At 41.2% G+C, this 23,889-nt stretch overlaps 1 protein-coding gene across 4 annotated transcripts; it reads left to right on the forward strand.

Moving 5' to 3' along the window:
* The first annotated feature begins 402 nt into the window (after positions 1 to 402).
* On the forward strand, positions 403 to 23,288 carry chd2 (chromodomain helicase DNA binding protein 2). 4 transcript variants are annotated; one of them, XM_031868431.1, is made up of 42 exons: positions 403 to 580; positions 1,956 to 2,022; positions 2,141 to 2,211; positions 4,660 to 4,719; positions 5,971 to 7,878; positions 11,248 to 11,482; positions 12,077 to 12,163; positions 12,334 to 12,392; positions 12,837 to 12,953; positions 13,244 to 13,435; positions 13,562 to 13,701; positions 13,791 to 14,016; positions 14,107 to 14,207; positions 14,322 to 14,363; positions 14,475 to 14,650; positions 14,747 to 14,871; positions 14,991 to 15,207; positions 15,297 to 15,386; positions 15,504 to 15,694; positions 15,812 to 16,000; positions 16,113 to 16,275; positions 16,423 to 16,575; positions 17,107 to 17,178; positions 17,453 to 17,602; positions 17,680 to 17,831; positions 17,915 to 18,011; positions 18,099 to 18,191; positions 18,298 to 18,471; positions 18,654 to 18,823; positions 18,911 to 18,952; positions 19,065 to 19,204; positions 19,291 to 19,429; positions 19,511 to 19,661; positions 19,929 to 20,051; positions 20,143 to 20,265; positions 20,554 to 20,694; positions 20,927 to 21,043; positions 21,152 to 21,330; positions 21,419 to 21,518; positions 21,626 to 21,818; positions 22,131 to 22,371; positions 22,908 to 23,288. In XM_031868431.1, the coding sequence occupies exons 5-42, from the start codon at positions 7,817 to 7,819 to the stop codon at positions 23,191 to 23,193; spliced, it is 5,448 nt and encodes a 1,815-aa protein (XP_031724291.1). In that variant the 5' UTR covers positions 403 to 580; positions 1,956 to 2,022; positions 2,141 to 2,211; positions 4,660 to 4,719; positions 5,971 to 7,816; the 3' UTR covers positions 23,194 to 23,288. The 4 variants fall into 4 exon arrangements, with proteins under 4 accessions (XP_031724291.1, XP_031724301.1, XP_031724311.1 ...); XM_031868441.1 differs by having other exon boundaries at positions 2,141 to 7,878; positions 20,143 to 20,259; XM_031868451.1 differs by lacking the exon at positions 12,837 to 12,953 and having other exon boundaries at positions 404 to 580; positions 2,141 to 7,878.
* The last annotated feature ends 601 nt before the right edge of the window (positions 23,289 to 23,889 follow it).

The raw sequence follows: 23,889 nt of genomic DNA on the forward strand, positions 1-23,889 counted from the left end.
CACACTGGACCAGTGTACAGAGGAAAATGTGTTTTTCTAATATGCATTTATCTTCATATTTACAGCAATACCACTAAACAAGTATCTAAATATATTACTATGTATCACTGTTTTATAAATACATAGATGTTTTTCTTTACAAATAGTTTCATATCAGTGGGTCACGTGGTTGATGACAATAACAGTTTTGTTTTAATGTGTTCATATTCCTCCATAAAGTGTTGTCAATGCCACTTTTTGTTTTATGTTTTGTTATAGTTTTGGGCTCAGCTAAATGCAAGAAGAGTTTCGGCGGTTTTTTGAGGCTCAGTATAGGCTGCTGGAGTTAGCTGGATGGGGCTGGAGAGGAAGTGGAGTTTGGCTTACGTTGAGCGCAAAGTGGGCAGAGCCGCTGAAGGATATGAGCTCAGGCAGAGGGAGCGAGGAGGACACACACTACAGAGGAGCGAGGCGTCGAGAACAGAGGAGAGGAAGGGCGGAAAAGATGCGGCCGAAAGACCCACCAAAACGACTAAAAATGCCCAAAAAGACGACAGAAGACCGGGCAGATGACGGCGGGTAGCCACGGCCTGAGACATGGGTAAGAACTAACGAGCAATCAAGACATTTGTAGCTGTTAAAATACGACTCGGGTGTTCGTCAAAATGGTGGATAGGACGACAGTTAGACGCAGTGTTGTAAAAAATGGCCATGGTGTGTTCTCAGCGAAGAACACAAAAACCGGCCCAGAGAGCGTTAACTGCATTTATTTGTGTTTTAGTTCATGGAAATTGCATGTTTGCTCGCTCTACTTCGAGTTAACGTGGTTAGTACTTTGACAGGCACGTTTGTTCTCCACCTGTTTGGAGTTATTTCAACCTACGCATTTAAAATGTGCTTTGTCCTTGAAAAGGGCAAATGCTCGTGTCTGAATTTACTCGACATAAACGTCTCGTGCAGCCATCGTTTACTCTTTTAAACGCTGTATTGAGACTCGTGGCCACCAACACTTCCAGATGAAGCGTTTTTATTTAATTTCTTTTCAGTAAATTAGTTTTTTGAGGTTTTTCCTCGGATTGTACATCAAAAAAATATAAAAAAATTGATGATAATTTACATTATTTGTGATTTGAGTGTATAGCTGTAGTTTCTAACCATATTTAAGAAAGTGTTGGATGCTAAATAGTTGTTAATTATAAATAGATTATAAATAAATTGTGACAAGTTGCCAAAATGCTCTAAATATGACTATTGTCAAGAATTCGTCTATTGTAGACTCGATACTTAAACTATACTTGCTTTGTTTGCCAAATAAAGGTTCTGTATGTGATAAAAGCTTAGATGTACTTCGAAATACAAAATAGGGTGTTGGCTTTTAACCCTTTATCACACTGAATGGAGAATAATTTAAATATGTACATTCATTTTGTTTCCCATTTACATTAACATCGGCAAGACATGTAAAGGAAGACTTCTATGTTAGAAAGCCACACTTCAGTTAGAATTTGAGGAAACTCAAAATATTGTATTAATGTTAAATAAAGAAATAAATACATTTTAATACCACAGTCTCGCGGACAAGGTTGTGGATTTATCCACATGTGACGGTAGATACTAAAACAGATAACATACAATCTTTTTATAACAGATTGTTACATCTTAAGCTATATTGCTAAATCCAAAGGATTACTACCACCCTGCACATAACAAAATGTCTATCCTGAGTAGGAGGTTCCCATTTTAACACTAATTTACTTCCATTTTGTGTCGCCAAAGCGCACAAAGATGAAACATTTTTCCAACTACACATGCTACGAGTTATTTAGAATTTTCTTAATATCTTAATGAGCCCTGAAACATTCTCAAAAATAATCTTAAAACTAATAACCTATTAAATTTCACATTTTATGCTGACCCATGTTGCGATTTTTGTTAATTGCGACTACTAAAATAAATCATGTTTTTGTCTTTTGCAGGGATTCCCTTGAAGTTTAGCAAATGTCCGTCAACGCAGAAAAGGGATCATCTGATCCGAGCTAAATGGTATGTACCGTTTAACCCGACTAACCAGCTCCATTGTCCTTACTGCTTCATACGTGTAGCCAGTAGGGGGTGCTGCTGTCACGTCTCCTCTCTGAACCGTTATTTTATCTTTTTAAAGGGGGTTGACATTTAACCATCACTGAGCTGTGACTCGAAGGATGCGGGAGATTCGCACTGCAACAGAGATTTGTAAGTATATGTTTTAAAATAGATTAAATGTGCTCAGTAAATTCCTTGCATGTTATCTGTGCATTCAGCTCTTCAAATTTGTCGAATCAAATTGACGTTTTTTTTTTTACTGACTTTATTTAACCCATACATAACCAAATAAACAGAGTGAATAGTGTATATTTTCACTTATGTGTATGTCATTATTTAAAAATACAGCTTAACACTACGTGTTATTTTGTTTTTGTATTATCACGGTTTCTTTTGACTAAAAGTAATTTCTGCCCCCTAGTGTATAATGTGGCAAGTATTCACATATTAATAAAAAATGTGTAAGTGATTAAGAACCGTACCGTGAGAGAGACATTTACGTAGTTGGTTTAAAATAATTATGTAAATTAATCTAATGACGTGTACAATACTTTGACACTTGGGGTTTTGGCATATCATTAAAAAAGTTTGACGTTAAGCACACTTCTGAAACGTGATAAAAATCATAGGATGCATCCAGTTCTGATTCCTTTGTGTATTTTTTTGTAGTAAACATTCAGTTATTTAAAAATAACATTCAGATATGTACAATGTTAATGATGGTCTTTCGACTAGCTAGCTAACCGTAAAATCTTTCTATTCTTTTTATCATAACTGAAAATCATCACATTGTGCTCATCAATCATAGTTAAAACCATGACATTTTCAAACAGCACGCGGTTTCTGCACCCAAAGGTCGATCACTTGCTCGGCGAGTGGGCCCACGCTTTGCTCAAGGCAGCGAAATGCCGCTGAGGTGTAGCGCAAGCCATTGGAAACGTTGGGTTTTAGAGCGCGTTGTTTGCGAAAAGGCCATTAACTGTGACTCCTCGGCGAGAAGTAAACTCGATGCGTCCGATCGCCAGTGTGACGATACTTGACATGCGGCCTTTGACCCGGAATCATTCGTCGTTTTTAGAGTTTTACTCCAATTAAAGAATTGTACTAAGACACCTAGTATAAGTCGGCCTTTGGATGCTAAACATCGCTCATGGTGCCACATCTGTCAATAGTTTGACAACCTGTGCAAACTATCCCAATTCGATTACATTAACATTTTTTGATGACATGTAGTAAGTTAGCAAACTGGTGGCATTTTGCCAAAGTAATCGTAGAAGAATGATTTGCTAATTTGGCAGTTGCACTCTAAAAGGGCTATTTTAATTGTGACCCACAGCCGGCATCATGACAACAGCCACATTAGTTATTTTAATATCCATCTGTCCAAAATGCGTTTAATAATAGGGGACATGGGGTGCATTTATCTGCGTTGTTCATTATTTCCTCGTGCCAGTGCTTTTGATGTGACACCTGGACACCATTCTCAGACAACGCCTTCATTTCATCCAAATGAAAATCACAACCTCGTTAATCACAACCTCGTTTGCAGCTGCAATGATATTTGCTTCCAAAGGAACAGCGTTGCAAAAAACGTTTCTACTTAAATATGAACGTGAGAAATGTCTTAACACATTCTGATCAGTATGTACAGCAAAAGATTTACACTGATTCACAGTCCATTCAATCTTCTCTGAAGATGAAAAACTAAATATTTTTCTATGCACGTTCCCAAACAAAACAACAATAGAAAGCTGCTCCGAGTCTAGAAAACTAAATTATTTGGCTGCCCTCTTCAAATTTATATTTTCATTCGTTTTCTTTTTCCAATGTTTTAGAAGGAGCTGTAGAAACTGTCAGGAGTCCTTACAACACAAGACTTTCCCCAAAAAGAACATAAACGCAAAACCATACAGCTAGCAATATGATTTTCTTAATTTGAGAAAATGTATTTGGTAGATTTGAGAATAAACAAAAAACGGTTTTCATTTTGCAATCATGTGACCGCTCTGAGATGAGTTTCCCAAGAGCAGATAACTGCACCACACAGCACAAGAACAGCCAACCCCACCGAGAGACACGTTGGGTTCACGGCTGCATTTCGTTAAATCTGCTTCACTGACTTAAGTCATACTGGCATCGCTTCTTCTGTTGTGAGAAAGATTCGATTTTTAAAAAAAAAAACCTCACAATGTTGGTGTAACCCGCACAACAATAGGCTTACAATAAGTCTTTTTAGCAACAGTCATCTAGAATGTTGCAGTATTGAAGGTTTCAATAAAGTCAAAGACTTTGGTTTCTGTTTAAAAAAGAACAATGTTTTTTTTAAAATCAATTTCTAGCAAAAACATTTGCTGTATGGAACATCAGATATTGATCTATAGTTATTGCGGTGTTTTGAGATGAACTCATTCCTCACATTCAAATGGTTGTATGCTGGAAAACTTTGGTTTTGGCCGTCATCTTTAGTCGGTTGCGAAGAACATTTATAATCCGAAGACCTGAGCGCCAATCACGTTGCGTGGTCCACAGAGTGGCTCTATCTGTGTGTTGATGTGGGTTAATATGGGTATCATTAATCGTTTCTTATCTTTTCCACAGCGGATACCTGAAGACATGGTGTGAAGATTTTCGAATTTCGAAGAAAAAGAAGACAGCTCTGTAAGTTTTCTTTGTTTGAATTAAGTATTTATTAACTGAGCTCATTAATATAATGAATAGAAAATTTGACTCTCGGGGAAATGTTACCGATATCCCATTCAGATAGGTTGAGTACAACACACTGTACCCATCATTTATCTTGATTATTTATTGCTACTATTCACTTTTAGTTCTAAAAGCTAGCAAAAGACTTAAGATGTCAGCAGGTAGAGTAACAGTCATTTTGTAAATGTAACTTTATGGTAGTACATGCGTAACAATTTTCATTATGTGGCTACTTCCATTATTAATAATAATGTACGCTATTTTTACTGTGGCTTTATGTGGACATTGACTGCATTGCCTCCTGTTGGTACTTTACAGAAAGCCCACCTTTCTCCAGGAGTTTCTATATCATCTGTCTTTGCTAAGATCTCTGAAAGGTTATTGGCCTTAAAGTTAAAAGGATAAAACATGGCCGATGCTGTGTAACAACTTTGTCTTAATGCTGTATTTCAACACCTATAGCTACAAGGGTATTTATTTTTCTGATTTTGAGCAGATGTGTGAAATTGCTGTTTTGAAGGGTTGCTTTTATTGGATGCGATAATGTTGGTCGATCATGAATTAGCTTTGATGACTTTGGTAAATATTTTTTCATTTACGGCTATATGGATACTAATTAGCATACAGCGTTGTTTCCTCACATGCCAGTGTTTTGATCGTAATTTATTTGAACATTACTGTTGTTGCAGAATTATGCAAATTGCATGTTGTGAATTAGGCTATCTCTCGACTCGGCACACCCCTGTTGGTCAGTTGATGAATTTATTTGAAAATTGTTGTCGCATTTACTCAACTCGGACTTCATTCTGCGGATTTCTTTGAATCCACCAAACTGTCAATCCAGAGCCTTACAACAGTTTGACAGATCTTCCATTACCCGTACGGCTTGTTTCTCACTGTGCAACCTCGTAACAAGAATTCCTATATGCGACATCCTGCCAACATGTTCGATACGTTGTCGATGTGATGACATTTAAGAGAATAGCAATTTAGTTTCAAAAGAATTAACTGCACTTGGTCAAACTCATTTTTCAGAATGACATGTGCACATTCTTAATGTTAGCCAACGCATGTGAAATCTAGCCATGAATGTTAATGAGCGTATTAGTTTAGCGAGCCTTGTTTAACTGCTGGACAGTGAATCATTGCTGGTTTCAGTTGCACTGTGGCCTCACATTGTTTCCTTCTTGTTTTTGTCCTATCAAGACGTCAACTGGATATTGCTGAAGTGGAGACAGCGTTGTTTAACGTGAAGATGGAAAAGTGATTTGGCAGTTAGCCAAAATTTGACACGATGAAACCTTTTTTTTTTTTGGACTGGACTTTGACGTTTGGATTTTTATTTTTTACGACAACATGGACACTGTTGCTGGCTGCATAGCGGACTTTGAAAAATTACACTGTTATTTTTGGGAAACGCAAAATCCGCCTTTGTACATTTGATTTTCAAATGTTGTTTTTAAATAAAGTGTATTTCCTCATATTTTTTTTCCTGGCTTTGTTTCACTAACTAATTATACAGAAAATCACAATAGGACATTGAGCGTAATATTTGGCTAACGTTGAAGTCCTTTAGCTTGGCTCTTGGTTTTAATATTTCCGCTAATCCGTACAACAAATTAATTTGGTTAGCACTATCAATGTTTGCTAATTCATAGATTAGCATTAGCTTCGTCCTGGGTTGATGAGTCTCCTGAAGTAATGCTCTCTTATTCGAGCGTTGTTCTACGAAGAAACATTATCACTCGATTATTGAGATAAAGGGAAAGTGCTTGAAAATGAGTCTGTTCCAATCAGTCCCAACGGAAAGTCTTCGCTTAATCCATTAAAACGCACACATTTTGTATTTAGCAAGCTTCAACAAAGGATTTTGTCTGAACTGAAATGGTTTCCAAAGGCTCTCTAAAATGGCCCCTGGTTATCCTTTTTCCTGTCTGAGCAGGAAGTGATGCAATTGGTGCAACCCCAATTTATATACTTTTAAACCTCTCAGTATTGGTACTTTTTTTACGAAGTTGGAAGTAAAGGTCTCAACCTCAGGTATTGGGCTTTAAATGACCGTTAAGTTTATATATAAAAGCACATTTTAAATGTATTAAAAGGGGTGGGACTTAAACATCACCTGAGTGTGGGGGTAAATGGAAATAACGTCAATCAAAGGCGAAGCTTTCAGAGCTAGGAAGGAGCTCTAGATGGCGGCTGAGCCTTGGGAAGGGTGCCATGGGCTTTCGTCAGACCGTTTCTCTCGGCCGTTTTTCGACGGAGACCGCTCGATTCTGACAAAAAATTAAAGTGCTGTTCATACGATCGGTGTTTTATCGCGTATTTGGGCGTTTTCGCGTGTTTTTTGGGCCGTTTTGTCGAGCTGAACGAGCCGTGTGCAGAGGGAGCTGCTCGTCGTTGTTTTCCAGACTGAGCTCTGGCAGCCATGGCGCCTCCATCTTTACTGAGCGGCTCTCTGTCGTTCTCAGCCTGACAGCAGAGACTTTAAAGGCCTTAAAGCTTTTACGAACCAAAGCTTATTTTTGTTTTATTTCTAATTTATTGTTTAGTTATTCTTTTTTTCACAGCTTGCTGTTTTTATTCGAGTCGGATAAAAAAAAAAACCGATTGAATCTAATAGTTCATTTATAGGTTACAGCCTTTCTTCACATTGAATCGGTCTGTTTACATTGTGTAGTTTATAATTAACGGATTTGTTTCGTCCTTAAATGTTGCTTTTCTAACCCCTTCGTGTGATGACGCAGTTATAATTAATTGCATGCGGCTTGATCCGTGTATTGAAGGACTCACGTCGGATATTAAGCCTATTATAGCAGCATTTCTCATATTTCTTAGCTGTATTTTAAATTAGCGATACAAGTAATAATACTCAAATCTTTGGATTTAATGCCCTTTTCTTACTCGTGTCGCACCGCCTGCGGTTTTTACTGCCACTGGAGCACAGGCTGTCTTGTGGGACTTTTATGATAGTTCCTGCTTGCTCTAACTTTTTGACAGTAAATACCAGGACTAAAGATCATCCTACCAAAAAGGTTTTCAGGATACTACCATGATGAAGAATAAAAGTAAAAAACAAGAAGAGGAAGCATCGACTCAAAGCAATGCATCAAGGTATGATCCTTATACATTTTATACCCTTTTCATATCTGCTGTGATTGTTTACATGTCAGGCATGGTTGATCGTGTGTGTGTGTGTGTGTGTGTGCGACGTGGTTTTAAAGAAGTGTACCACTGTCACGAATGACCTTGCTATTGTTTAACAGCCACACCCTGATTTGACCATTTCTTACACTCAATACTGAGGTTCCAGGCCTGTGTTAAGAGATCATTGCCCTCAACATGTTCAGTGTTAGACCACAGGTAAACATCTGTCCTGTTTTATGTTCTGATGGTCCGTCACAGATGTTTCATGTAACGACCTTGTCTAACTAGTTGTTGCTGCATTGCACCATTTTATCCACGTTGTTGCTTTGGTTTTTATTTATTTCTCACACAATGTTTTGCTTTGATGTCACTCATGGTCAGTCTTTAAGATGTGTTATATATAACATAATTTGTCATTACTCCTTTGGCCTTAAATCAGGTTGCATGTTGCTTTAATTTACTTTTTTTTTTTTTTTTTTTTTTTTTTTTTTTTTTTTTACATCAATCTGTAAGCTTTTATCTGGACCTGTAGTTTTGACCAAATTAGAGAGTTTTAAGAAATCCAAGTGAGCTTATACTCACTCCAGCTCATTCAAGCCCTTCATCTCAAACATTTTAATGCCTTTTTATATAATTTTCTCTTGTTTTAGATGGATAGCAAAACTTAAAACTACTTTACTCTCTGTGTATTATGACAGTGTCAAAGTTTACATGCTTATCTAACATATGTTTTCAGGAGAAGGTTGATTTTACTTTAGTTTTAGGGCCTTATGAACTATTTCAGTCTTAAATATTTCTCTGAAATCAAATGTTTATTATTAGAATATTGAATGGTTGCTTTCACTTGTCAAGCCAGATATTTAATTCATTGATGGCCCCTAACACACATTTACTGTCATCAGATATGTTTAAAAGGCACTTCTTGTATTAATATTGGCTTTATGGATATTGATGGTGTTAGTTGAACCTGTTTGATGCCTGTGAATGTTACAGAATAACACTGTTGTGTTTAAATCTGGCTTCATTTGTATTACTTGACAGGTGGATTATATTTAAGTGCTTATGGCCAAGAGTCTTGACACTTAAATATATATATTTCACAGTATTGTCTGCTTTTCTTTTTAGGAAGATGGTAAAACTTTGTGTATTCATTATCCTCAGGTATCTGAATCTTCAAATATCAAAACGAGTGGAAACACCTCTATTTTCATCAATAAAGATGTGTTTTAAAACTAATAACGGGTGCATTTGCGTGGTGTCACAACAGTGCAGGAATTCAGAAACTGCACAAGTGGCCAGCCATTACTATTCTTATTTTAAATGTTTGTGTTTATTGCATAAATGCTGTGGCCCAACATACATTCTTAGTGTTAGGATTGCTGCCATGTTTTCACAATAAATAATGCAGCCTGATCACAATAGCCTGTTGTGTTTTTAGATAAAGACACAGAGAAGTTTGGATACTAAATGCAGGTAATCACCCTCACAGCATATTACTGACTGTACACTGCAGCAGGTTACATCGCACTTGTAGTTTTCTGTGTGATCTTGTGGCAGCCATTTTGGTATTTTCAGCTGTGTGTGTGTGTGTGTGTGTGTGTGTCTGTGTGTGTGTGAAATATGTCCTCTGCTACTGATGACAGCCTAACTTTTACAGACTGCTAGATGAACACTGTGGGCATGCACTGCAGCAGAAAGAACAGCAACTCTTTTGACTCAATGCAACATTAATTATTATAAAAGTGCTATATACATATAAATGTATATTCACATGCTCTCCTGAGTCACAAAATGGCCCTTGCTTTGTGGGCCCAGCTTGCTCACTTATCTGTATTAAAGCTCAGAACTACACGGAGGAGGAACAGGAAGAGTTCAGACGTTTAAAGGCCTGCACACTGTGCTCTAATAGGCTAGAGTTCCACCTAGTAACACGCCAGCCAATGATAATTCGAGATTTTCTCCATGTCCCGCCCACTGTTGACCTCATCTACAGCGGAAGGAGGCATGCACTTCCGAGTTAGGCAATCGAGGCTGCTGCTTATTGCAGGCTGTGAAATTTAGTAACTCATTCATAATACTTACTTTAACACCAGTCGGAGTGATTTGAATTGCATTACATTTTTGTTTTATCAATGTCAGAATACAGTCATGGTCATTCTATACACAGTAAGACACATGTGAATTATTTTGTTCTAAAAAATAACAAACAATAGATGAGACAACAATCAAAAATGTACACAAATGTGTTTCTGAGTTATACATAAACCCATCTCTCTCCAAAGAGATCCATGTGAGGCAGTGAGTTACACTGAGTGAGTGCTCCCCCATGTGTCCAGACGAGGTACTGCACACAGAGAAACCCAGACAGGAGAGCTTTTATCCATCGATTCCCCCCCATAACATTAACATATAGTCATACCAGATACAGGCTAATAGAGTTATAGTTTACAAAATGTATACTTTTGTTTCAAATTTGAACTTAATTGCATCAGGATATACCCCTCGACATGTTCCATCTTGTTTTGAGTTTTTATCTGGAAAACTCCCCATGTTGTGATGGTGGTTTGCTAGCAACGAGGGGGTTTGGAGGAGACCTAAGACAAATCTGAGGGGTCATAATATGATAAAGATTATTTTTTACTTTTTTTCTATTACAAAAATTGTTTTTCTTTAATATTTTCCTTTTTCTTGTGATACTCTGAATACGTCGTGCTTTTCAGGCCTCTTCAATCTGAATTATGTTAAATTCTCACAACACTTATTGAACTCAGGCCGTAACCTGTGACGAGGGGGCACAAGTAGACACTGCTTCAGTTTAAGGAGTCATCAGCTAAGATTCGTAGAGTCTGGCTCTTAAGTGTTAACTGTGTTGTCCTTTTCTTTCTATTTCACTTTATTATATCAATGTAGGTTAGCAGAGAGGAAATATTGTTGCACTAAGTCCCCGCTCAAAGCAGCGATGAGGTGTTAAACTCAGTTTTAACTCGGTAATTTACTGAATAAAAGTCCGTCTTTTCAAAAGGACTAAGCAGATTTGTGTGCCTTAGAGGGAATGAGCTTATTATACGTCTGTAAGCGGACTAAAGAAGATGCTGCATGATGTAATTAGGTTTCTGTTTCCTCTCAGCTGACAGCCACCATTCACTCATGCCATCAAGCTCTTCTCCATGTCTCAGTGAGAGTGTGTGCACTTTGAGTTTATTTCTTTTTAAGTTGCTGCCACAACTCTACTCACACGTGTTGTTTGGTGTACAGAATTGTTGTTTGGTGTAAAATGGAGCTCAACAAATGCACTTTTCAAAATGGAAAAGAATCAACGTGTTCTTGTTCCTGTAGCAACTCGGCCTCAGAGGAATCCAACCGCTCTGCGTCGGAGTCGGCGAGTCAGTCGGAGAGCGAGCATGGCAGTGAGAGGAGGAGATCCCACAACTCCGAGTCCAACAGCTCCTCAGAGTCACAGGGTCACTCGGAGTCCGAGAGCGAGTCTGCAGAGTCCAAATCACAGCAAACCACAGCAGGAGTGAAAGACAAGCCAGTTAGAAAGAAGGAGCGACTGGCAGATGTGAAGAAGGTAAAGGTGAAAGGTCACCTGGCTGCAGAAAGCTCTCCTGTGGCCGCTTCCTGTTTCTAAAGCTGTTTCCTGTCAACTTTGTTTGTTTAATCGGGCTCTTAATGTCATTAGGAAGGTTTGAAATGCAAGACGTTTGTAGTTTTAAGCCACGGTTCTTACTTCCCTCTTTGTGTCCATGTTAGACTGCAGCTAGTAGGTAGCAGCTGGTGGCGAGGTAGCTGCAAAAGACATAACAAGCAATTCTTTTGACAATTGATTTGTAATTTCATTGTCATTTTGTAAGCATAAGAGCCACAAAATATCACTATTTAAAGCTTTCTTGATTGTGAATGTTTTCTCTGTTTTATGTACTTGTAAACTCTAAAAAAGACAAAGTAAGACATTTAAAAATGCCACCGTGGACTCTGACTGAATGGGACATTTGTCACTATATTCCAGTATTTCATAGACTAATCAATTAATTGAGAGTCAGATAATGAAACGAGTATTTGCAGCCTGATCGCACATTCCTACAAATTATAATCGGGCATGACATATGTAAAGTGGTACAGAAAGTCAGCGGCTCTCTTGATAGCAGTCGCTCTCCGTTTACAGATGTGGGACGAACATCCAGATGTATATGGAGTCAGGAGGTCAAACCGCAGTAGACAGGAGCCGGCTCGTTTAAACATCGGCGCTGGGGTAAGCAGATGTTTTTGAAACAATAAAGATAAAGAATACTGATATTCACCATGGCCTGGCTTTTTACCATCTATTGGCATCAACAAGGCTCTTGTGCCACCTAGTGGACGCTGTGAAGAAGTGCTGCTACGGTTCATGTGGAAACAAAGCTCTTCTGACTGTATTTACAGGGGAGCAGTGACTCTGAGAGTGAGAGTCCCAAGAGAAAATCCCGAGTTAAAAAAAAAGAGTAAGTGTGAAGACTGAGAACATCTTTGGGTATTTATTATTATTTAATTTCATGTTGCAGCCCCTTATTCTTTCAATTCTGCCATGTTGAGACACTTGAGAAACTCCTTTTTTAGCAAGATTGTCTTTATTTAGCACTCGGTCCATACCGTAGTTTTGCACAACTCATGTCTGTTTTTGTCATTGTGTTCATGTTGTGATTGTTATCATGTTAAGCTTGTTTGTAAATGGGTATCTGTTTGTTAAAAATGGGCTCAGTTAGTTTCAGTCAGTCAGGCGAGGTTTGACATTTACATCAAAACTGATTGGTCCGATCATCGGCTCCTCCCTGATCAAATTGGGTTTGCGGTGAAACACCCTATGGCCAGTATTTAATGAAATTTAAAATTTGGTCAAAGCAGTGATGGGCCTTGAGGGTGAACTTGTGGCATTTCTTTGTTGTAAGAAATATCTGGAACTCAAATGATGAAGACGAGGAGGAGGAGGAGGAGGAGGCTTCCGACAGTACAGACAGTGAGCAGGAAGAGAAAAAAGTTAGATCCAGACGACTTCCTGCTAGAAGGTAAGAGTGTAGCGAGGCCTGGCTGCCAGACAGCTACCCACTGGTCATCTCCAAGTCATTCCATTTTGTGTTCCCCCTTTTACTTTGAAGTAGTTCACACCTGCAGCATGGTGTCTAAAATACAACATGTAAAATGTATTCCAATCATGATACAAACATTTTTCAAAATCGTAAAGAAATGTTGCCACACACAGTCGGCCAAAAGAGCCCAAAACCACTGCGACGATGATCCAGGAGGCTGGTTCCTAAAGTGGTTTGTGTGTTTCTGTGCTTGACTGTGTGATTTACAGACCTCAGACCAAATCATCAAGCAACAAAAAACTGTCTCAAAAAAGCAGGAAATCCAGGAAACAGGACTCCTCTGCTGAAGACGACGACGACGATGATGATGATGATGATGATGATGAAGATGACGACGACGAAGATGACGATGACACTCCAAAGAGACAGACTCGAAAAAGGGGTGCAACAAAAGTCAAAAGGTGCATTTCTGAACCCAAAGTGTTTTATCATCCGTGTCCCGGTGCAGTGAATCTTTCCACCTGGACTTGTTGTTTAGTTTTCAGCACGTCAGGCTAATGTTTGTCCCCGGGTCTGTTGTGTCACAGTTACAAAGAGGACCAACATGACTTTGAAACGGACTCTGATGACCTGATTGAAATGACGGGGGACGCAGGCGAGGAGGAGCAGGATGACGACAGCGAGACCATTGAGAAGATTATGGACACCAGGACGGGCAAAAAAGGAGGTTGGGCATTTTTTACTTGACTCTTTCTATTTTGAAAGCCGTTGAATCTCATCAAAATGTCTAAAAGTTGTTGTTTTTTTCTCCTCTAGCCACCGGGGCCACCACTACTGGGTATTCCGTGCAGGAAAACGGGGACCCGAATGAAGGCTTTGACCCCGAGAGCGATGAAGGGGAGACTCACTATCTGATCAAGTGGAAGGGCTGGTCCTACATCCACAACACGTGGGAGAGCATGGACACTCTGCTGCAGCAGAAGGTCAAGGGACTAAAGAAAATGGACAACTACAAAAAGAAACAAGATGAGCTCAATTCATGGTAAAAAAAAAACACGTGTCCTCACGTCAACATACGAATGTCTTGCTGATGTTTGAGGGTTTTCACTGTCTGTTCTGTCCTTGTTTGTAGGTTGAGCAGAGTGTCTCCTGAGGATGTAGAGTTTCATAACTGCCAAATGGAGCTCATATATGACTTGAACAAGCAGTTTCAGATTGTGGAGCGCATTATCGGTACTAATTCATTATCTGACGTATTTGCTTTTGTCTGATGGTGCAGCAGATCATCTTTTTTTTTTTTTTTTAATTACACTTAAGATTTACTAAAATTAATTTTATTGTCAACAGCAACAAAAACAGGGAAGACACCAGGATCCACTGAGTTCCCCTGTAAGTCCATTTGCTGATTTCTTACCATCACTGTTACATTCTGTTGACTTTTTAAATGTTCTGAATGTTACTTTTGTCATAATCATTTGTCTGATTTTTTTTATTAAACAGCTCACAGTCACAAGACGTCCTCCAATGAGCCGGAGTATCTATGCAAGTGGATGGGCTTGCCCTATTCAGAGTGCAGCTGGGAGGATGGAGCCCTGGTTGGAAGGAAGTTCCAGCACTGTATCGACAGCTTCAAGAACCGAATCTCCAGTAAATCCGTCCCCTCGAAAGACTGCAAGGTAAGAGTGGAATGACCCAAGATGGAAGAGTCTTCATGACTTGTTTCTGAATTTTTCTCCTCTTAGTTAAATGTGTTTTTCTAACGATCATTTCAGGTGTTAAAGCAAAGACCGAGGTTCGCTCCTCTGAAGGAGCAACCGCCGTATATTGGAGATGATAACCTTCAACTGAGAGATTATCAGCTGGATGGGGTGAACTGGTTGGCCCACTCCTGGTGCAGGTACTGTGTACATGAGTATTGTAATATAACTGGGTTGGTTTTGATTACCTAATTTGAAAAATGTGTGAAAAATTGTTTTCTTTTGTTAAAAGTGCCCCTTTTTATTCCCCCGTCCTCAGGTGCAATAGCGTTATCCTCGCTGATGAGATGGGGCTGGGAAAGACCATCCAGACCATCTCCTTCCTGTCGTACCTGTTTAACCAGCATCAGATGTACGGACCCTTCTTAGTGGTGGTGCCTCTGTCCACGCTCAGCTCCTGGCAGAGGGAGTTTGAAACCTGGGCTCCTCACATGAACGTGGTGGTCTACCTCGGTGACGTCATGAGCAGGAAATCGGTACGTTGAATCCTGAATGTCTTACAAAGTCTGGTGGTCTCTACAGAGTTGGTTACATGAAGTTGTGTTTTTGCTCCTGTTCGATGTAGATCCGTGACTACGAGTGGGTCAACCATCAAACGAAAAGAATCCGTTTCAATGCACTGTTAACCACTTATGAAATTCTGCTCAAAGACAAGGTAGGTGCAGGGATCAGCATTTCTTCACGGTTGTGTTTATGGTTTTCTTTGCCGTATGTCTGTGCCTGAAGAGATTCGGATCACTGCGGCTTACGGGAGCTTAACGTTTGTCTGCAGGGGGTGCTTGGGAACATCAACTGGGCGTTTCTGGGTGTGGATGAAGCTCACAGGCTGAAGAATGACGACTCCCTGCTGTACAAATCATTAATGGAGTTCAGGTCTAACCACAGGCTCCTCATTACCGGCACGCCGCTGCAGAACTCCCTCAAAGAGCTCTGGTCACTGTTGCACTTCCTCATGCCTGACAAGTACGTCCTGGTTTAGACGTTTTTTTACATGATACCCAAGGAAAAGCAGGGAAACCCCATCGGTTTGACTCCTAGCCGTGGATGAGTGACGTCTGTTATCTTTGTCGTGCACAACAGGTTTGATTCCTGGGAGGATTTTGACGATGTACACGGGAAAGGAAGTGACAACGGTTATCAGAGTCTTCACAAAGTCCTCGAGCCCTTCCTTCTGCGACGTGTTAAGAAAGACGTGGAGAAATCTCTCCCTGCCAAAGTAGAGCAGATTCTCCGTGTAGACATGACTGCACAGCAAAAACAGTTCTACAAGTATGATTGTATTTTTGTCTTTTTCTTTCACTACTTGAGTCTTTCATAGTGTCTTGTACAGTAGCTGCATTTCTCCTCCCCATTAACTTCATTTGTTCCTCAATATTTCCAGGTGGATTTTAATGAGGAACTATCGAGCTCTTTTCAAAGGCACCCGAGGCAGCTCCTCTGGCTTCCTGAACATCGTTATGGAGCTTAAAAAATGCTGCAACCACAGTTTCCTCATTAAACAGCCTGAGGATGTAGACGGTGAAACACAACAGGAACACCTGCAGGTATGTCTCCTTATTGAACCCTCTTTAGCTCCCAGCAACACCTCAGGATATCTCTGCAAAGGAAACTAGTCCAAAGTGAGGGCTCGGTGCTTCTTCATGTGTCCTGACACCCCGTCTTTGTACCTTTTTTTTTTTTTTTTTTTCCAGAGTGTAGTGCGGGGCAGTGGGAAGCTGGTGCTGCTGGACAAGCTGCTGACCAGACTCCGAGAAAGAGGCAACCGAGTCCTGATCTTCTCCCAGATGGTCAGGATGTTGGACATTCTGGCTGAATACCTCGCCAAGAATCGCTACCCGTTCCAGGTATGGTGTGAACATCTTCAGGGCTTCATTGTGCATCTCCGTACGACACGTCTGATTGGTTTTCTGCCAAAAGGAAATGATTTTTGGAACATAACTGTGAAATGTACTAAGACTACCTTTTTTTTATTATTATTTACTGAAAATTTTCCATGAAATGAAGCATGTAGTGCTGTCAGCTCGTAAACCATCAGATTTTCTAAAAACCTCATCATCTTATCTCCAGAAACTGTGTCTAGTCTGACAGTTTATGACTGTTGTCTTTATTGGTGTTTACAGTGCAGGGAGCTGTTGGGTCAGATGTCGGTGTTGTTGCACATGTACTCCGCCGGGCTGAGAGATCCTGTTATGTTATTTATATCAACAAGTTGTTTTCCGCTGGAGACCAGACTAACTCCCGTAAAGTCACTGGACTTTGGTTATTTTTGCTGACTTGGTGTTGACATCGGTGTACAGTGATGTGATCGGTCTGAGCATGGAGACATATGGGTACGATGGCATGTCAATTTCTCTCTCTGTCTCTCTCCTCCTTAGCGGCTGGATGGTTCCATAAAGGGAGAAATACGAAAGCAAGCCCTTGACCACTTTAATGCAGAAGGCTCAGAGGTATGTATACTAATAATTTATTTTAGTTCAATATTAGCATATTGCAAAGAGGAGTCTTATCTTTTTGGGATGATGACTGTTTCAAACAAACATACGGTTCATTTTTTTGCAGGATGTATTTTATAAATGGTGTAAAAAGGATCAAATATACAGCAGCAGTTCATTCACGATTACTATTTCCCCATTTTGCTCTTATTATTCATCGGCGTTTCCAAATGGTGTGTGGGTGTATTGCTAAATGAGATCCGTATTAACAGTTTCATCTGTTTTCCAGGACTTCTGCTTCCTGTTGTCCACCAGAGCTGGAGGTTTAGGGATAAACTTGGCCTCAGCGGACACCGTCGTCATCTTTGACTCTGACTGGAACCCTCAAAACGACCTGCAGGCACAAGCCAGGGCTCACAGGATTGGCCAGAAGAAACAGGTTCGCCCCAAATGATTCACTGTACATATGACGTAGAATGTAGAAGATAGTTGTACATCAATGCTTTCCTCTCGTAGGTGAATATTTATCGACTGGTCACCAAAGGGACAGTGGAGGAGGACATCATTGAGAGGGCAAAGAAGAAGATGGTTTTGGACCATCTTGTCATCCAGAGGATGGACACCACTGGTCGAACTGTACTTGACAGCAACTCGGACACAAACACAAAGTAAGACGTCAGAAATCATGTTGTTTAATATTTGGACACTGAACCTCTGTGTGTTCAACATTGTTGCTTTTTTTTTTTCCCAGTTCAAACCCATTCAACAAAGAAGAACTGACCGCCATCCTCAAGTTTGGTGCAGAGGAGCTCTTCAAAGAGGCAGAAGGAGAGGAGTCTGAACCGCAGGTATTCCATCAAATAATGATCTTGTGTGCATTAAAAATACATGTTACATATTTGTGGAGTTAAACTGGAATGTATTTCTTCCTGTAGGAGATGGATATTGAGGAGATCCTGAGGTTGGCTGAAACAAGAGAAAGTGACCAGGGCTCAAGTGCGACGGATGAACTTCTATCTCAGTTTAAGGTTCCTGTCACTTCTTTGTATACCGTAGCATTATTGTGAAGCATCCAAAGATCCCTCTCTTGCATAAATCTGATTTGTCCCGTCCTTCCTCCTCGTGTCGCTGCAGGTAGCCAATTTCTCGAGCATGGAGGAGAGCGTTCCAGAGTTTGCAGACCGGCCCATACGGGAATGGGATGACATCATCCCCGAAGAGCAGCGACGCAAAGTTGAGGAGGAGGAGAAGCAGCGGGAGATGGACGACATCTTCATGCTGCCCAGAAGCAGAAGCTCTAACAAGAGGGTAAGAGGAGGATTCTTACCGATGTATTTTGTTGCTTGACTTTAACTTGTGTGCACACATTTCAGCAACAGACACGATGAAGTGTTGCATCTCTGAATCCTACTTTACACGGCTTTCTGTCTTCCAGCAGCTTGTTTGAATCTGGTCATAAGGTGTTGCTCTGGTTCCTCTTGTCTTTTCAGGCTCGGGCCAATGATAGCGACAGCGATGTGGGATCCAAGCTGAAGAACCGCTCCTCAGGCTCTGAAAGTGAGACTGATGACAGTGATGACGACAGGAAGCCCAAGAAGAGAGGCAGACCCAGAGCCCGCAAAAACAATGTGGAGGGTTTCACTGATGCAGAGATCCGCAGGTAAAGTACTTACTTTTTATTTTGTACTACAGTGAAGTTCCCTTCCGTGAACACAATTTAATGTATTCATTATAATATCATTAACAGGTTCATTAAGGCATACAAGAAATTTGGATCTCCACTCGAAAGGTAAGCTTTGTTAAATGATATTAACAGTAAATGTACGGCTGCATCATTGGATCGCATGCTTTGTTAGACATCGTAATAGCTCAAACAGTCACGTGCGTCTCTCTGTATCCAGGTTGGAGGCCATTGCCCGAGACTCTGAGCTGGTTGACAAATCCATTGCAGACCTGAAGAGACTCGGTGAACTGATTCATACTAGTTGTGTGACTGCAGTGCAGGAGCACGAGGAGCACCTTAAAGAGAACCCAGTTGAAGGTATGTTGGTTTTACTTGGTAAGAGTGTCTTTGACGTCGTAGCATTTTTTCCGGGGCCCCAAAAAACACGCATGTTGTTATTTCAGCTAAAGGTCCTGGGAAGCGGCGAGGAATTAACATCAAGATCTCGGGAGTGCAGGTCAATGCCAAGTCCATCATCCAGCACGAGGAAGAGTTTGAGCCCCTGCACAAAGTGGTGCCCTCCAATCCTGCCGAGAGAAATAAGTAAGATACCGCTGCAGAGATGAGGAGCAGCACGGGCGTTGCATTACAAATGATTACATTTGACAAATGTGTTTCCCAAAGGTTCAATCTGACATGCAGAGTCAAGGTAGCCCACTTTGATGTAGACTGGGAACTGCAGGATGACGTCCAGCTCCTGCTTGGTATCTATGAGCACGGCTTTGGCAACTGGGATCTGATCAAGACGGATCCTGACCTTAAACTCGCTGACAAGGCAAATCTCTAATTTCTACCTTTATCACCAAGTCGGAGATGAATGAAAATCGAAATATTAGAAATTAAGCACACACTCGACTTCAACGCATACATTTATTTTGTACTTTTGGACCAAAACTAGCCCGTTCTATATATTGTAAAAGCTTTGAGAATGTTGTTTTTATAAGTTGTGGTCAGATAGATTCCTCCGTCCTCTTATTAGCACTTGCACTATAATCAGCACCTCTTTCAATCATCGGTCTAACAGTTACCTCCCATTCCACAGATTCTCCCCGACGATCCAAGCAAGAAGCCTCAGGCAAAGCAGTTGCAGGCGAGAGCCGAGCATCTCCTCAAGCTGCTGAAAAAAGAACAAGACAACGCAGACCTGTCTAAAGCAGGGGAGGAGGTATGCTGACTCGTCTGTACTGTTTTCACCACATGCCGTTTGCCTTTGACCTGCCAGCCACACACCGCTCATCCCGTCTGTTCCTCCAAAGGTCAAAGTGAAGAAGAGGAAGCCTCGGGTGAAAAAGGAGAACAAGATCCTCAAGGATGAGCAGGGCAACGACATCTCCTCCCCCCGCCTGTCCGACAACCCGTCAGAGGAGGGCGAGGTAAAGGTCGGTGTCACCTGCTGGTCTGGAGGCTTAGTTGTGCTTCTGTGTCGAGGTTTGATTTGAACCAAAAACTTAATTGCAGTGGTGGATAAATGACCCGCCAGACTATAAGTCAGGCCCCGTGAAGTAGGGAACTACAAAGTAACCACTTTAACAAAGACGTGTAAGTCAGCTTTATCTTTAGAGAAGCAGAGCAATGCTCCACTTGATTAGGTAAATCCAGATAAGTCCTCACTCGTAGTAAGACCTACTGTTATGTTGTTTAACACACGCTGTCTCGCGTTGGAACAGGATGATGGAACAGAGAAGTCCCCCGCCAAGAAAAGACAAAAGAAGAAGGACAACAAAGAGAACAAAGAAAAACAGGGAACTCCTAAAAAGGAGAAGGACGGGGACAAAGAGAAAAAGGGTGCCAAGCCCAGAAAAGAGAAGGTATTTCAGCAGAGTATTTATGACCTTAACGTGTGCTTTTCTCAAACTTACATGGATATAAGGTTGATGGAATCATGTTTTATATGCTGTACTTCATTATAGCATTGAAATGCAACATGTAGCTAAAGGAACATGGCGATGAAGTCTGTCACCGTCCTGTGAATCAGCCATTGACGGCATGAATGGCAGAAATGGGTTGCTTGTCTTTATGTGTGCTGTTTTTGTCTTCCAGGCTAAAGCAGTCAAAGGGAAGAAGACTCAAGGTCCAGTTCACATAACGGCTGGGTCAGACCCCGTTCCCATTGAAGGAAACGACGATGATGAACTCGACCAGGACACTTTCAGCGAAGTAAGTCTCTTCTTTCATTCCCATGCAAAGACTTCAGCCGGTGACATTTGATAAGCAACTTGCGAGCAGTGCATTACAATAACACCAGTACTTTGTACACGTGTCCAGTGTAAGGAGCGCATGAGGCCGGTGAAAAAGGCCCTGAAGCAGCTGGATAAACCAGATGAGGGTCTGTCTGACCAGGAGCAGCTCCAGCACACCCGCACATGCCTCCTGAAGATTGGAGACCGAATCACAGAGTGCCTTAAAGCCTACAGTGACCCTGAACATGTCAAAATATGGCGGAGGTAAGACGATTAGAGGTTATTACCTTTTGTGTAATGAATCATGATGCTCACCTGTTTAACTTATGATTATTTGTTCCCCTTTTGGCAGAAACCTCTGGATTTTTGTGTCCAAGTTTACGGAGTTTGGTGCCAGGAAGCTCCACAAGCTTTACAAAATGGCGCAGAAGAAGCGATCGCACGAGGAAGAGGCACGTGGTTTCCTATTTCTAGTCGTAGACACTTTATCAAGTGTTAGGAGGTAAACATAATGTATCGTACAAAACCAACGCTGAACATATCCTGTTTGCGTTTCCAGAAGGAGCAGAAGAAGAAGGAGGATTCTGGAGGGAGGTCGAAAAACTTCCGACCAGAGCCCTGTGGTTCCAGTAGAGACTCCACGGGCACGCAGTCGTCCTCGAAACCTGGATCTCACTCGTCTCAGACGGGCCCCCACGGACACCACAGAGAGTCGTACAACTCGGCTAATAAGCGACACTTTGGCAATGATGGTACGTGCGGATAGAATGATGTTAGTTAAAGTCAAAGAAGAAAACAAAGTGAGCATTTGCGAGCTTTTTAGGTGCTTGCGGGCAGATTATGTTAACGTTGGGCAGAGCCAGTCTAGCTGTTTCCTCCTGTCTTTATGCTAAGCTAAGGTAATCTAATCATGTCCTGGCTGTAGATTCATCTTCACCATACAGACACCAGAGTGGTATCCATCCTCTTATTTAACTAAATGTTTTCCCCAAAACATTGATCTTTAATTAAAGTTATTTATTAAATGAATAATCTAACTTTATTTTTGACATGTTTCATTACAGATAGAGGAGACTGGCAGAGGGACCGTAAATACAATTACCCAAGTAACAGCAACCAGTCGTGGCAGGGAGACCGACATCACCCGTACGATCGCTACAAGGATCACTACGGTGATCGACGACCTCACGGAGACTCGTACCGCAGCTCAGGCGGTTACCGCAACGACGGCTCGCCTCGGAAAAGGCCGTACGAGCAGTACAACAACGACCGGGACCACCGGGGCCACAGGCCCTATTATGACAGGTGAGAGGTACTCTGATTACATGTTCCAGGTTAGTTTTTGGGGTCTTAATATCGGGAACTATTGTGTCTTACTAGGGCTGTTCGATTGATGCAAAATCATAATCAAGATTATTTCTGCTTTATGTAATAGTAATAAATAAATAATCCCGATTTATTTAACATGATTACTCATTTCACTTTGGAAACATCATGCGTTTAAAAAAGAACATTTTGTAGCCAGCATTTTAAAGTTAAATGCATCAACCTGCTGTGTTTTGAGAGCAGAAATAAGAGGCTGGACCTCTGAAGAACTTTCTCTGTAAACAATTTAATCACAAACACATTGGTTATATTGATGTGAAAGGTGATGACACGGCAAAGAAAAGTCACACGAGACTGTGTTTCAAGACTCGCTGGGTGGGTTGCTGACTATGCTAAACTGAGGACGGTCCGCCCAGTCGACAGTCTCACTGTCTCACTTCATAATCATAATTAGTTGCACAGCCCGATGTCCTACCACTGGTTTAAAACAAAACATGCTATAAATTATATTTCAGGCATTCAGATCCCAAAAGAAGGCGTCCTGATGAATTCCGTCCCAACTACCACCAGGGCAGAGAAGGCCCTCTGCAGGACTTCCGGAGGATGCCAGAGCAGAGGCCAACAGGTCCACCTGGACCAGAGCACTATAGCCGGCCCTTCCACCCCGACAAGCCTCCCCCGCTGCTGGACCCTCGCTCCCCGCAGGCTCAGAAGTCTCCCCAGGACTCCCGCTCTCCACCAGAGCGGCCCGCAGAGCCCAATGCCACGGCAGATCCCAACTGGAACAACAGGAAAACATAAAAGGATGCCAATGCTGCTGATGGAGTCTGGACTCGCCAATCATAAGCTCAACATGTACCCTCTTTACCAGCAAAGCTGTTTTGCTCTTTACCCCCCAGTGACACTGGCTGTGAACGGTGCCCTGGAGGAAGACGTTTGTCTGTCATCTTCAAGATGACAAAGAAAACTAAAACAAGCATCTTTATTGAAATGGTTCGACTCAAATCAGTCGACCATGGTGAGACTGAGTGGAGTGCTTATGGATGCTTAGTCCCATGGACTATTTTCTAAGGAGAATTTAGGATACACGAACTGATCTCAATCCTAAAAGTGCCTGAAGGCTTTGGCCTTTCTGAATGGTAAATGTTGGGATTCTTTTCCCAAAGGAAGCATGACACGGACATCATTTTTTTTTTTTTGTGTTTAACTTGTAAGTATTGACAAACGATGTCAGTAGAAGATTTCAATACGAAAGAATGTGTAACGCGTTCGTCCTCGTCTGCACCGTGAACGTGTGGCTGAACCGAATCACCACGTGGGTTACAATGGTGACGTGATGACGCGGCCTAATTCTTATGAAGTTTGAATGAGCAACGAAGCCAGTATGTTTCCTCTAAACACTCTACAAGTCGTCTGAAAATGTTTTTTTATCAAACTCTTATCGCTCGTGTACAAATAATCATTATTTCTGTAATTGTGTAGCTCTATAAATCATTG

The sequence above is a fragment of the Anarrhichthys ocellatus genome, unplaced genomic scaffold (genome assembly GCF_004355925.1).
Source record: "Anarrhichthys ocellatus isolate YVR2014 unplaced genomic scaffold, GSC_Weel_1.0 scaffold2, whole genome shotgun sequence".
Classification (NCBI taxonomy): Eukaryota; Metazoa; Chordata; class Actinopteri; order Perciformes; family Anarhichadidae; genus Anarrhichthys; species Anarrhichthys ocellatus.